General features: G+C 53.5%; 1 protein-coding gene across 4 annotated transcripts in view; it reads right to left on the bottom strand.

Annotated features, from left to right (window-relative positions):
- Nucleotides 1-221: 221 nt before the first annotated feature.
- The window catches only part of USP20 (ubiquitin specific peptidase 20), a 45,853-nt gene continuing 31,177 nt past the window's right edge, over nt 222-14,897 (bottom strand). For 3 of the 4 annotated variants that reach the window (XM_058524266.1, XM_058524265.1, XM_058524267.1), the window contains exons 14-27: nt 14,699-14,814; nt 14,286-14,458; nt 13,601-13,695; nt 7,766-7,799; nt 7,516-7,561; nt 6,336-6,516; nt 6,132-6,258; nt 5,574-5,743; nt 5,412-5,493; nt 4,269-4,377; nt 3,288-3,390; nt 2,395-2,466; nt 1,745-1,921; nt 222-1,599 (exon numbers count right to left, since the gene is read on the bottom strand). In XM_058524266.1, coding sequence (XP_058380249.1) covers nt 1,761-1,921; nt 2,395-2,466; nt 3,288-3,390; nt 4,269-4,377; nt 5,412-5,493; nt 5,574-5,743; nt 6,132-6,258; nt 6,336-6,516; nt 7,516-7,561; nt 7,766-7,799; nt 13,601-13,695; nt 14,286-14,458; nt 14,699-14,814 — 1,469 coding nt within the window. In that variant the 3' untranslated portion in view covers nt 222-1,599; nt 1,745-1,760. Of the gene's footprint in view, nt 1,600-1,744; nt 1,922-2,394; nt 2,467-3,287; nt 3,391-4,268; nt 4,378-5,411; nt 5,494-5,573; nt 5,744-6,131; nt 6,259-6,335; nt 6,517-7,515; nt 7,562-7,765; nt 7,800-13,600; nt 13,696-14,285; nt 14,459-14,698; nt 14,815-14,897 lie in introns of those variants that run through there. The other variant, XM_058524268.1, reaches the window with a different exon arrangement.

Below are 14,897 nucleotides of genomic sequence, written 5' to 3'. Positions count from 1 at the left end.
AAGACGCGCTGCCAGGAGTTTAAGGCGGCTTGGCCTCCTCTTGCGTTCCTGCAGACTCCAGATGCTCTCCGGTTTCAGGGAGCCATGCAAAGGCCCCTCCTGTGTCCGGGCATTTGTAACGTTCATCGTTCATTGCCACGGCTCCCCAGCCCTCCCCCATGGCAGGAGATCCACCCCCTAACAGAATTAACTGCGGCGGACGCAGAGACAACAGCCTGGGCTGTGGGGAATGCATATGTATTTATTATGACATTCTGAACACAAACTAGACCGCACAGACGTGGGGTGAGATTACAACCTGCACGGCAGAATCCCTACGTCACAAACGGTGCAACATGCAGCCTCCAGGCTCTGCGGTGGGGTCGCCGCTGGCTGCAGAAGCAGCTTTCAAAGACCGTGGCATATGTCAAGAAATTCCAACAGTGCTTTGTTCTTTGATCATGTGCTGCCTCGGTGGGGAGGGAACCAGATTCAGCAAAACGAGATCACAGAAGTGAGCAACATCTCACTTGCAAGAGCTTCAAGGGCTCTGCCGGAACCACCCGCTGGAATTTCCACGACATCTGCTTCTACGGAGACCGAAGGCCACAGTGTGGGGGAGCTTGGTCCTAAGACCCCTTCCCACTCCCCATTTGCTTTGGCCCTGACGAGGGGAGCATCTGGCCCCAGCTGTTTGTCCAGGGGCTTCGGTGCCACTGGAGGCAAGACGGCCTCACTGTGCTCGGCAGTCCCTGTGCCCTAGCAGTGGCCTCGCTCAGCATCCAGGAGACACCTTTCTGGAAGCCACGTGTGAGAGCGGCCCCAGCACCACCTCCGTGGGCCAGGGGCTCCACCCAGCTTGGTGGGAGTCAGCCCCTAGGGAAGCTGCGTTAACTGCACGTGATGGCGACGTGAGGTACCCGTTTCATCATCCCGTTCCCTAGCAGGGGCAAGTCACAGCCCATCATGGGGCCAGCTCAGCAGCACAGGGGAGAGGGGACCAGCTGCCTCTAGGATCAAGCCCTACAGACAGAAACCCAACCCCCTTTGGGTCACAGTCGTGAATGAGTCCGGAGTCGGCAGTCTGCAGGACAAACACTGAGAGCAGCCAGGATTCAGGAGCCTTTGTGTGACAACCAGGAGATGCAGGGGTGAAGAGGGGCCTCGTAGGAACTGGCCCCGGCGACAAGCAGCAGCATCCTCCCTGCTCGGCACTCTGCCCGCCAGCTCTGCCCATCTACCTGCGAGACCTGGGTGCTGGACTAGGCGCTCGGGGAAATGCCTGTGAAGCAGCAGCTGCTCCCCAACCCTCCGGCCCAAGGCCACAGCCCCTGACTGAGAGCTCCAGGGACAAAGCTGGGCCCGAGCTAGCGAGAGGGCGGGTTTGGCGGACACAACGACAGTAACGTGTGGGCACTGCCAGGACAAATACTCAAGTTAACGTCGCGGAGCTGCGGCCGTTTGAACAAGACGGAAGTGGATATATTTCCTAGCTGCAGCGTTCCTCACTGTGAACCAAACAACTTTTCTGCCTCTTGATGCACCTGGGTTTCTGAAGCGGCTGGCCTCTCCTCTGGATACAAACACACCCTCCGCAGGGAGGAGGGCAAAGGTGGGGGCCTGTGGGGACACCCGGGTCACTCAGCCCAGCAGGGCCCACATAAGGGTCCTTCCAGGCAGCCTCAAGGGAGGTGTGTTCAGGGACATGCTCTTGCAGCACTCAAGGGACACGAGAGGGTCTCTGGAGAGGGAGGAGGGGACTTACGGACTGGCCCACCAAGTCACACGGCCCGGGTCTCAGCTTCGATTTTCTGCTCCCCATGTAAGCTCTCTGGGTCCTGGAGCTGGGCCACACTCTGCCGGATGGCGATCTCGGGGCCGCCGCCGTACAGGGTGTTCAGGTAGACCCAGGTCTCCTCGGAAATCTGCCCGTAGTCAGCACCTGCAGGGCCCAAGAGGCCACCCGTCAGCGCTAGGCTCACCCTGGCCCCTCGAGGAAGCCACGGTCTCAGCAGCAGGGGCTCCAGGCGGGCCAGGCCCCAAAAGGGTGGGAAGGCAACTTTGTGCAAAGCTGTTAAATGGAAATTTTAGGATTTTCCAGTAGAACATCCATTCTCTGAGGACCCCAGAGGGGACGTCTCTGGCTGCTGCCCCTCGTTTCCCAGAGGGTGGAGGTCACACAAAGGGCAGGCAGGCGAGGCCGGCAGAGGGCGTGGGGAGGGGCCTGGAGGACCCACACAGAGGCCAAGCACCTCGGCCCACGTGCTCAGGCCCTGGGCCTGGACTGGGTGGATGTCTTGGCCCAACTCAGACAGGTGGCGAGGGGGCGCCTGAGAGGGCAGTGACTGGCAGCCAGGAAGACAGAGGGGGACGCGGCTGGCCTGGGCGGCCGGGGCCGGAGGCGGGAAGACTCACCCTGCTTCGGCTGGATGTGACCGCTTCCTTTGACCTGTGCGATCCTGCTGTTGTCAATGGGCCCGGGGGGCTCTGCAACAGACACGCGGCTCAGCGCCTCTGGGCCTCTGCAGCCGTGGGGAGAAACCCCAGTGCCAGCCTCTGCCGCGGCCCTCCCGCCCTCAGTAGATCAGAGCCATTCTCCAGGTGGAGAGGCCGTCCCAGTACCCAGGGTTCAGCAGGAAGTGCTCATGGGGTGAGGTGCCTGGGGCACCAAATGCTCATCTACAGATGTCTGAGCGTCCAGGGCCTGGCGGCACCACCAGACCCAGCAGAGGGAACTGCTGGGACTCGCACTAGTTTCAGACCCTAGTGCGGGGGCAGAGCCAGCACCTGGGGACGTTGCTGTCATCTCACTGAGCACCCTTCCCGTGTGCCCCGTGTCTCACGTAAGCCTCAACAACCATGTGAGATGAGAACTGTTTATGCAGACACAGGAAGGAACCGTCCAGGTCAGAGCTGGCAGAAGACAGGGAAAGCCAGGGCCCAAGGCGGGGCTGTGACTCGGAGCCAGGTTCTCGACCACAGCCACGCCCGACCTCGTGCACAGCACGTGTCCCTGGTGCCCTCACCACCCAGCAGGGCCTGGCTGGTGCTCACGTTCCAAAAGGCAAATGTTCAGTGCACAGAACCTGCTGGCTCTGCCAACCCTGCCAGGCCCCAGGCCCCGGTCTGGGAGCCTGAGTGTGCAGCTCGAGGGCAGTGAGGGAGGCTGCATGCAGGCCAGGGCTCGGGCTCTGCTGGTCCTTGCCGGGGACTGTGGGGACTCGGAGCTGTCTTGTGATGGGGCCTGTTTGCACCACGTAAACCAAAGGGTCAGAGGACACAGTGAGCGCAGGGCCCGCTCCACTCACCACTGTCCTTCCCCTTGACAAAGGCCTCCCACTCCCGGAACCACTGCATGCTGATGCAGTAGATGACACTCGGCGACTCCTCAGCCTGGAATGCCTTGTTCAGCTGGGCGGGGGCGGGGGCAGAGGGGAGGGTCAGCACAAACACCCCAACACCCCGCTAACCCTCACCCCCCACTCTGACAGAACACGAGATATTCCAGGTAGAAAATTCAGAACTCCCAGACAAGTTCAAAGAAAACAAACGCCTCCCACAACCCCGCCACTCAAATGCCTGCCAGGAACATTCTGGTGAATCTCTTCAACAACCCCATTGACATCACAGTGCATGGGTTTCTCCCCTATTTAAGAGAACATGCCTCCTGGCTTGCTCACTAACTCTCTGACGTGCCATTTTTCAATGGCCACAAAGCAGGGTGTCTACTCAACCCTCTCCTGTGGACAGACGGAGTCCCTCTCCAGAGTCCCCTGTTCCAAGCAGCACCAGGGGGGCATGTGCTCAGGGCCTCGGTCCTCATACTCCCGTTTCCACTGCAGAAGGCTCTTTCTTAAGTGGGGTACTACTGGTCCTGTTTTGCAACTTGCTTTTTCACTTAATCACCTTTCCACGTCAGTTTGTAGAGCCCAGTGGTTCTCAACAGGAGGGCCATGTCTGCCCACGTCTGCAGGTAATTCTGGTTGTCACTGGCATTGCGTGGGTAGAGGCGGGGATGCCGCTAAACATCCCACACACATAGGCCAGCCCCCAGTAAAGAATCATCCAGCCCCAAACAGCAGCCCCCTATTCCTTTAACAGCTGCTCAAGAGCACGCTGAGCAGACGGACCTGCACTTACTAAACCCAACCCCTCTCCCAGTAAAAGTCTCAAATCTCCGGCCACTCGGGGCTCCCACAGAACACGTCCTCCAAACAGAGCCTGACTCGCACGGCTCTTTCATCCCCAAGTCCCCGCGGGTCCCCCACACCACCCCCACCTGCACGCACCTTAATGAAGGTGTCGATCTCAATCCGCCTGCGCTTGGCCAGCGCCTCGATCTCCACCTGGCAGATGGAGCACACGTACAGATGGTTCACGGCGGGGCCGCCCCCAAACCTGCACCCATGGTAGGAGGCAGAGAGAGACATACACATGAGCCCTGAGGGGAGGGTCCCAATGGGGAGGCAGCGGAACCTGCCGGAGAGCCGTTACCACCCTCCACTTGGCCAGCTCCTCCCAGCCGGGGGAGGCTCCCTGCCACGGCCCCGGCCCGCCCACTGGGCTCCCCTCAGCACCCTGTGTACGGCCTGTTTACTCGTCTGTCTTCCTCACTAGACTGGCGAGCATGCCTCACGCCAGCGTGCCCAGCGTACCCAGCAAGTGCCTACCCCAGGGCAGGAGCGTCATAAACATCTGTTTAATGGCAAAGGATGCTTAACGTTCTCACTTCCTCTCCTGGCTCCTGAGCAAGAGCTATAGCGGCCAAGAGCCCACCCAGCGGGACCCTGAAGACAACATCAAAGGGAGGCTGCAGATGGGAGGGTGGATCCCACAGGATGTGGGGGTGCATCTCCCTGTGGGGTTCTGACCCACCCACTGGCAACAGGGCAGAGTCTGTGCGTAACCTGCAAGTGGATGGGACAAAGCCCCATCCGACGAGAGGCCGGGGCCTCTCCCTCCTGACCTGTCTGACCACTCTCTCTGCCAGGGCACACCCCGCCTGTGCAGCTCCAGAGTAACCCAGGCCTGGGCAGGCCCTCAACGAAAGCCACACGGTCTTCATCTTGGACTTGAACCGGGAAGGCCCCAGGCAGCACAAGCCCAAGGCCGCCAAGGCCAGGTACGGGGTCGGGGGGCACGCTGGCCAGCCCGCCCTACAGCCGCAACCCCAAGACTCTGTAAGAGGGGCCAGCACGCTCGTTTTTGCTGGAGCCAGTTTTCGGTCTCTCGTGACTGGAAGGATCCCGCTGGATGCCCACGGTGAGGGATGTCTGTCCCAGTGCAGACACGGCTGTAAGGGGGCCCTGCAACTGCTTCCACGCCGCTCTGCCGCCTGAGTGGGGGCAGCACGGGGGCCACCATGGCGCCCCTGCCCTCCTGTCCTCCTCAGGGTGGGTGGCCTCCCGGAGAGGCTGGCCCGGGCCCCGTACCTGCTGTAGAGGTGCTCCCAGACGTTCTGGGGCAGGATCACCACCAGGTCGTCGATGTAGTGGTACTTGTTGGGCGGGATGCCTGTGGAGGAGGGCACAGGGAGGGAGAGCTGGGGCCTCGGCCCGCCCGCCCCGCACCCCGACCCCAGGAGGGCGCCTCACCTCCGTGGGAGCAGAGGAAGGTGTGGTTGGTGATGGGCCCCGGCTCGGCGAAGGTGTTGAACTTGTTGAGCCACTCTCGGGACACGTAGAACCGCAGCAGGCTGGGCTCCCGCATGGCCGCCAGGGACACCACCTGCTGCCGCTCCCGCACGGCCTCCTCGCTGCTCTTCCTGGGGCAGGGGTGGGGCGGGCGGGCAGAGTGAGGGCGGCTGTGCCTGGGCTCACCGCCCTGCCTCGGGCACCAGCCACGCCCTCTCCAGGGCAGTGTGCAGAGGCACCCACCACCCTGCCGGACTTCCGGCCCCATCACGTCCCCCAAGGACCATCGTAGGAGACCCAGCCCCGACTTCGTGGGTGTCCCGCTTTCCCCACAGAAGCCAGGGGGCTCTTTCTTAACATCTCAAATCCTTACTCCCCCAGGCTTCACCATCCCCACACACACCCAGAGTAAAGCCCTGGGGAGCAGGCAGGATGTCCAGGCCCCCAGGTCACGAGGTGGGGGCCCAATCACTGTTCTGCAGCCAGACCCAGCCCTCCCCCGACCACCAGGGCCCGCACCTGTAGAAGAGGACATAGGCCTCAGCGTTCTGCACCACCGTCTCGTGGACCTCGGTGACATACTGGTCATCAAACTCATACCACTGCCCGTTGATCACGTTTTGGCAGTAGGCGATGTAGTGGCCACCTGAGGCGGGAGAGGCAGGCAGGTTACAGATGCCCTAGGGGATGGGGCCAGGGCCGGGTGGTGGTGGCCGGACTCACTGCCTGCCGTGCCGTGGTGGCAGATGACGGAGAGGAGGTCGTAGGTGGTGATCTGGGACGTACACTCCTTGGCGAGGAAGGGGCGCAGGTCAAGCCCCTCGAGGGGGAAGGAGACGTGGCTGCTGATTTTGAATGAGTACATCACCTCGTGCCGAAAGCGCTTCAGGTGAATGCACAGGATCTGGGGGAGAAGGTGGAGGCCTCGGTCACTCCAGGGCTGCCCAGGGCCCTGTCCCCCTGGTTACCCGACGGGGGCCTGGAGCCCACTGTTTGACCCACTCAGGTCTTGTCATCCAAACGGAAACAAGAAACCGGCAGCTAGAGCCTTCTGGAAGCCCAGGCCAGCTGATGGGTGCCGCCCACTGACTCCATCTGAACAGATCGAAGAACTACGCGTGGGAGCTGAGCTAGACTCCTTGAAGTCCCACGATACAGGCAGAGGTGACAGCAGGGCCAAGCTTCACTAACAGGATCAGCTGCCATCTCGAGATGGGCTGTCCCGAGAGCTGGGCTAGTCTGTACAGGAAGCTGACTGTCACTGGCCCGTCGAGTTTACCAACTAAAGAACCCTGACAACCAGTTCTGTTGGCATCAACTTTTAGAGGCTTCTCCACAAAGGCTTCCCAAACCTGCCCAGCACCACCTCAGGCACCCGCATCTCGGGCCACACTCCTCCTCGCTCCAGCCACACGGGCCTTCCTTGGTTCAGCCAAGTCCACCCTACTTCAGAGTTTTGCCCCCCTGTTCCTTCCCCGGAACTCCCTCCAGGAGGCTGACCCCAGCCTGCATCCTCAGGGCTCACTCAGACGCTGCTTCCCCAAAAAGGCCTTCCTTGACAGCCCCGTTGGCCAGGTGCCCTCCCCTCACAACTGCCTTATTCCAGGGGGCACCCCCAGCGCCCCTAAGCCTGCCCCATGGTGGGCCCTCACAAAATGTGCTGAGTGACGAGGGAGCTGAGGCCACAAGGGAGAGAGTGCCAAGTTATACATTGAAAAATTAGCCCTCTCCATCTGCCACACCCTCCCGGGAGGTGTCCCAGCCAAAGCAGGACAATCTCCATGGGCCTCTTTGGCTCGGAAGCTCCTGAGTCCGGGAGGGGTCAGCCTCTGGCTACACGCCACCGCCCATCCACGTGGAGAGGCCCTGGTGGGCACAGGTGGTGGGAGGCTGCTCCACTCACCTCGGGCAACCGCAGGACCTTACAGTACTTCACCCCGTTCCGCAGCCTGGGAGGAGAGAGCGGGCGAGAGATGGTGAGCGTCCCAGTGTAGGGGCCGGGGGGCTGCAGGAGCACCCCTCCCGCCCTGGTCACCTCCATGAGGCCAGGATTGAAGTCTGAGGGAGCCCGGGGGGAAGGATGTGCAACACAGATGGACCGTAGAGGTGGGAAATGGGAAGTTGGGGAGAAGCCCCCAGAATCACACACTTACTTTTTACACCGTTCACAGCTGTACATGTTGTCACCTAGGGCAGGAAAATAAAGCAACAAAGGTTAGCAGGCACGGGAATGGGGAAGAAGTGCACATGATGACTTATGCTTAAGAAATAAAACCACAGGGGGCCGGCCCGGTGGCGTAGCAGTTAAGTTCGTGCACTCGGCTTCTGGAGCCTGGGGTTCGCCAGTTCGGATCCTGGGTGTGGACCTACTCACCACTCATGAAGCCACGTTGAGGCAGCATCCCATATAGAAGGGCTACAACTCTACAACTATGATACACAACTATGCACTGGGGCTTTGGGGAGAAAAAAAAGAAAAAAGGAGGAAGACTGGCAACAGATGTTAGCACAAGGCCAATCTTCCTCAAAAAAAAAAAAGAAAGAAAGAAAGAAAACCACAGCACGCTGCCTATAAGAGACTCACTCGAGCTTTAAGGACACGCACAGGCTGAAAGCAAAGGGATGGAAAAAGAGTCCACACAAATGGAAACCAAAAGAAAGCAGGAGGGGCTATGTTTATATCAGGTAAAATAGACTTTCAGTCAAAATCAGTTACAAGAGACAAAGAGGGTCACTATATAGTGATAAAGGGGTCAATTCATCCAGAGGATGTCACCGTTGTAAATATATACACACCCAACCCTGGAGCACCTCAATATTTAAAGCAAATATTAACACAACTGAAGGGAGAAATAGATAGCAATACAACAATAGTAGGGGACTTCAATACCCCACTTTCAACAGTGGATTGATCATCCAGACAGAAAATAAGGGAACAGCAGACCTGAATAACTCTACAGACCAAATGGACCTAACAGACATACATAGAACCTTCCATCCAACAGCAGCAGATTCCCAAGTGCACACGGAACATTCTCCAGGAGAATCCTACACCGGGCCACAAAGCAAATATTAAATTTAACAAGACTGAAATCATATCTTTTCCAACCACAATGGTATGAAACCAGAAGCCAATAACGGGAAGAAAACTAAAAAATTCACAAATATGTGGAAATTATACCACATACTCCTGAACAACCCATGGGTCAAAGAAGAAATCAAAAGGGAAATCAGAACATATCTTGAGAGACAAACAAAAATGAAAATACAACACACCAGCACTTATGAGATGCAGCAGAAGTGGTCCTAAGAGGGAATTTTATAGCAAAAAATGCCTATAGTAAGAAAAAAGAAAGATCTCAAATAAACAACCTAACTTTACACCTTAAGGAATTAGAAAAAGAAGAATAAACTAAGCCCAAAGTTAGCAAAAGGAAGGAAATAATAAAGATTAGAACAGAAATAAATGGAACAGAGACTAGAAAGACAATAGAGAAAAAATCAATGAAACTAAGAGTTGGTCCTGTGAAAAGATAAAGATAATTGACAAACCTTTAGCTAGACTAACCAAGAAAAAGGGGAGAGGACTCAAACAAACATAAATAAAGGTGGAGACTTGCAACTGACACCACAGAAACACAGAGGATCATGAGAGACAACTACGACCAATTATACATAAAAAAACTGGACAACCTAGAAGAAATGGATAAATTCCTAGAAACATACAACCTACCAAGCCTGAATCATGAAGAAATAGAAAATCTGAACATACTAATGTCGACTAAGGAGACTGGAGCTATAATCAAAAACCTCCCAACAAAGAAGAGCCCAGGACCAAATGGTTTCACTGGTGAATTCTACCAAACATTTAAAGAAGAATTAACGCCAATTCTTATCAAACTCTTCCAAAAAACTGAGGAGGAGGGAACGCTCCCAAACTCATTTTACAAGGCCAGCTTTATCTTGATACCAAATCCAGACAAGGACACAAGAAAAGAAAACTACAGGCCAATATCCCTGATGAACACAGATGCAAAAACCCTCAACAAAATTTTAGCAAACCAAATTCAACAGCATATTAAAAGCATCATACTCCATGATCAAATGGGATTTATCCCTGGGATGCAAGGATGGTTTATCATAGGTAAATCAATAAACGTGATACAAGACATTAATAGAATGAAGGAAAAATATCATAAGTTCCTCTCAATAGACATAGAAAAAGCATCTGACAGATTTCAACACCCTTTCATGATAAAAGTGCTCAGCAAATGGGTGTAGAAGGAATATACCTCAACATAATAAAGGCCGTATGTGATAAACTCACAGCTAACATCAGACTCAACCATGAAAAGATCATGAACAAGACAAGGATGCCCACTCTCACCTCTCCTATTCAACACAGTACTGGAAGTCCTAGCCAGAGCAATTAGGCAAGAAAAAGAAATAAGAGGAATTAAATAGAGGAATTAAAATTGTCCATTTGGGGGCCGACCCAGTGGCGCAAGCAGTTAAGTGCGTGCGCTCCACTGTGGTGGCCCAGGGTTCCCTGATTCGGATCCCAGGCACGCACCGACGCACCGCTTGGCAAGCCATGCTGTGGCGGCGTCCCATATAAAGTGGAGGAAGACGGGCATGGATGTTAGCCCAGGGCCAGTCTTCCTCAGCAAAAAAAAGAGGAAGATTGGCAGATGTTAGCACAGGGCTGATCTTCCTCACACACACAAAAAAATTGTCCATTTGCCGATGACATGATCTTAGGTATAGAACCGAAAGACTCCACCAAAAAACTGTTAGAACTAATAAATGAATTCAGTAAGGTTGCAGAATACAAAAATCAACCTACAAAAATCAGTTGCATTTCTACACACTAACAAAAAAAATCTCAATGAGAAATAAAGAAAACCATCCCATTTATAATAGCATCAAAAACAATAAAACATACAGGAATAAATTTAACCAAAGGAGTGAAAAATCTGTATACTGAAAACTATAAGTCATTGATGAAAGAAACTGAAGAAGACTGTGAGATAATACAGAATATATAATGTATTGGTCTCTACCCCAGGTTCCTGGCACAGAGCTCTTAAAGTCCTTATAATTTCCAAAGTGATGAGAGCACTAGAAGCATTCTTTGCTCTAACATTCAGTCTTTGACTCTGGTTCCTGACACAGGGCTCCTAAAGCCCTTGGACTTTCCTGGGCGATGGCAGTGTCTTCTGCTCTAATGAGGTGACTCTGGGTGGGCTCATGGATGGGGGCTGCTCACCAGAAAGACCAAGGTATGATTAGAGTTCGGAATTTTCAGCCCCACTCCCCATCCTTCAGAGACAGGAGAGGGGCTGGAAACAGACATAATAATTGATCATCCCTATGTGAGGAAGCCTCCATAAAAATACCCATAGTATGGGGTTCAGAGAGCTTCTCAGTTGGTGAACATGTGGAGATTCAGGGAGAGTGGCGCTCAGAGAGCGTGGAAACTCCACGCCCCTTCCCACATACCTTGCCCTATACATCTCTTCCATTTGGCTATTCCTGAGTTATATCCTTTTATAATAAACCAATAATCGAGTAAGTAAAATGTTTCTCTGAGTTCTGTGAGCAGCTCTAGCCAATTAATCAAACCCAAGGAGGGGGTGGTGGGAAACTCCAATCTGCAGCTGGTCAGTCAGAAGCACAGGTGACAACATGGACTTGCGGTTGGCGGCTGAAGTTGGGGAGGGGGAAGTCTTGTAGGACTGAGTCCTTAACCTGTGGGCTCTGACACTATCTCCAGGTAGATAGTGTCAGAACTGAGTTAAACTGTAGGGATACTCAGTTGGTGTCGTATTACTGCTCAGTGTGGGAAAACCATCACGTATCTGGTGTCAGACGTGTTGAGTGTGGTCGTGATGTGAGAGTAAAGGAAAGACACACAGGAGGAAGACTCAGTTGTTCCTAAACAATGACACAAATAAATGGAAAGATACCCTGTGTTCATGGATCGGGAGAATAAATAATGTTAAAATGTCCATACTACCCAAGCCATCTATAGATTCAATGCAATCCCTATCAAAAGTCCAAAGACATTTTCCACAGAAATAGAAAAACAATCCCAAAATTCATATGGAACTACAAAAGATCTCGAATAGCCAAAGCAATCTTGAGCAAGAAGAAGAAAACTGGAGGCATCACACTTCCAGGTTTCAAACTACATTACATAACTACAGTAATCAAAATAGTATGATACCGGCATAAAAACAGACACGTGGACCAATGAACAGAATTGAGAGCCCAGAAATAAACCCATGCATATATGGTCAAGTAATATTTGATGAGGGAGCCAAGGATACTCGATGGGGAAAAGACAGGCTTTTCAATAAATGGTGGTGGGAAAACGGGATGCTCACATGCAAAAGAACGAAATTGGACCCCTATCTTATGCCACTCATGAAAATTAACTAAATGGATTAAAGACTTAAATGTAAGACCTGAAACCGTAAAACTCCTAGAAGAAAACACAGAGAAAAAGCTCCTTGACATTGGTATTGGCAATGAATTTTTCGACATGACACCAAAAGCACAAGCGACAAAAGCAAAAATAAGTAAGTCGGGGTTACATTTAAAAAAAAAGCTTCTGCACAGCAAAAGAAACCACCAACAAAATAAAGAGGCAACCTACAGAATGGGAGAAAAAACCCGGAAACCATATACCAGATAAGGAGTTAATAGCCAAAATCTATAAGGAATTCATACAATAGCCAAAAAATAAATAATCTAAAAAGTGGGCAGATGACCTGAACATATATTTTTCCAAAGATGACATACAGATGGCCAACAGGTACGTGAAAAGATGTTCAACATTGCTAATCATCAGGGAAATGCAAATAAAAACCACAGTGAGATATTACCTCACACCTGATAGAATAGCTATTATCAAAGAGACATGAGATTAAAAAAAAAAACCAAGCGATAACAAGGGTTAGCAAGGATTTAGAGAAAAGGGAACCCTTGTGCACTACTGATGGGAATGTAAATTGGTACAGCCATTACGGCAAATGGTATGGAGGTTCCTCAAAAAATTAAAAATAGAACTACCATACGATGCAACAATCCCACTTCTGGGTATATATCCAAAGAAAATGAAATCATTTTCTCGAAGCGATATCCGCACACCCATGTTCATTGCAGCATTATTCACAATAGCCAAAAGTTTGAAGCAACCCAAGTGTCTGCTGATGGACGAATGGATAAACAAAATCTATCCACACAATGGAATATTATTGAGCCTTTAAAAAGGAAGGAAATTCTGACACCTGCTACAACATAGATGAATGTTGAGGCTACTACGCTAAGAGAAATAGCCAGTCACAAAAAGTCAAACACTGTACAATTAGATTTAGATGAGGTACCTAGAGTAGTCAAAATCATAGAGACAGAAAGTAGAATGGTGGTTGCCGGGGGCTGGGAGGAGGGGGGAATGGGGATTTGCTGTTTAAGGGGTACAGAGTTTCAGTTTTGCAAGACGAGAAAGTTCTGGAGATGGTTGAACAACAATGTGAGTATAGTTAACACCACTGAACTGTACACTTAACAATGGTTAACATGGTAAATTTCACGTTATGTATATTTTACTACAATTAAAAATTAGAGTTTTCCCAAGGGTTAATAAGATGCCAAATACTCAACAAAAAAATAGGAAAAAGACAGGAATGGGAAATTTCAAAATAGGAAATACAAACAGCTAATATACTTAACGAAAAAATGCTCAACCTCGTCAATAATCAAGGAAATGCAAAATTAAAGCATGATATCATTTTTGTCCACCAAACTGGTAAAAAAAAGACACATAGGTGAAGGCCTAAGAGCTACAAGGGGGTGGGGCTCAGAGAACACGCAGCCCCCGGCCAAGCCCGGCCAGCAGGGGAGGGCTACTGACAGCAAGTCCCCAAAACAAGAACCGCACGCTGACCCAGCAGCAGCCAGCCCAGCCAGCCAGGCCCACTCACCCTTCAGCTCATCGGCAGCAAAGAAGGCAGCAAGGCAGTCTTCCAGGGTGACGACCGGCCCCCAAAACCAGCTGGGGGTACAGGATACCACAAACCTGAAGAGACAGAAAGGGGGTAGTGGGGTGCTGCCAGGGCCTTTAGACAGAGGTCTGCTCAGGCTCAGAGAGGCAGCTTGGCCCGTGGGTGGAATGGGCGGAGGGCTGAAGCCAGATATCTGGGACCACCAGCTAGCAGCTCGGTGACCTTGGGAGGGTGACATGACCTCTCCCTGAGCCCGCCTTCCTCATCTGTGAAGGGTGCCCGACAATGCGGGCCCCTCCTCTGGGCACGGTATGGGTTCCTGACATCAGGCGGGTAAAGCAGTGGGGCCTCGGAACGCCGCCCACTGCCCTCTCCCGGCCAGGCCTGGCCTCCAGCTGCCGTCCTCCTTTCCAGCTGCCGCTTGGTCACTCCGTTGTTACCTGCCTTCCAGTCCAGGCCACCCCACTGCGGCCAAGGAACACTTCCACCCCACTTAGCCAACTCCTGTGCATCCTGCAGCCTCGAGCTTCCTTCCAGACTCTGCCCTCATCCCTGCAAACACTTGTACTTCACTGTTTAAGGTCTGTGCTGCCCAGGCTGCGAGTTCCACGAAGGCCGGGCCAGGGTGGTCTCGCGTCTCTAGCGAGCGGGAGGGTGGGCCTACCTGCGGATATACTCCACGATGAAGGCAAGCCAGCCCTGGGCGGTGTAGCTGTCCCCGCAGGCACCTGGCTTGGCTGGCACGTTCTGGTAGATGGCTGAGTGGAGCTTGGCCAGGTCCTCTTTGCCAGGAATGGGCAGCGACAGGTCCTGGAAGGTCTCCACTGTGGTGGACACCTGTGGGGTCAAAGGTCAGCCCGGGTCTCCAGGGTTCCACTCTGCCCAGACTAAGCAGGATGGCAGGTGTGGGGCAGTGGGCCTGCTCCCCAGCCCTGGGACACAGAAGCCCCCCACCCAAGACCCTCCCCTAGAGAGAGGCAGAGGCATCACGTGGAGAATCCGCCCCCCTGTCCAACCTGACTGAGGACCGCCGAGGCCACTGCAGGCCAGTGCCTCCCTCCCCACCAGGGCACCCACCCGGTCACAGGTGAGACACTGCACGAGGCTGAGGACGGAGCCGTCGAAGATGTCGGAGATGACGCTGCGGTAGCGCTGCTCCTTCCGCCTCCGGCTGCCGGCACTCGGGACCTGGGCTGGGGGCACAGCACGGGGCTAGGCCCAGCCCCACAGTCCTGTCTGGGGCAAGGGGCGGGCGCTGGGGCTGGCTTGGCTAGGA

Source organism: Diceros bicornis, chromosome 28, assembly GCF_020826845.1.
Source record: "Diceros bicornis minor isolate mBicDic1 chromosome 28, mDicBic1.mat.cur, whole genome shotgun sequence".
Classification (NCBI taxonomy): domain Eukaryota; kingdom Metazoa; phylum Chordata; class Mammalia; order Perissodactyla; family Rhinocerotidae; genus Diceros; species Diceros bicornis.
Note: the sequence above shows the minus strand (reverse complement) of the source record. Positions and strands in the feature narration are given on the sequence as shown.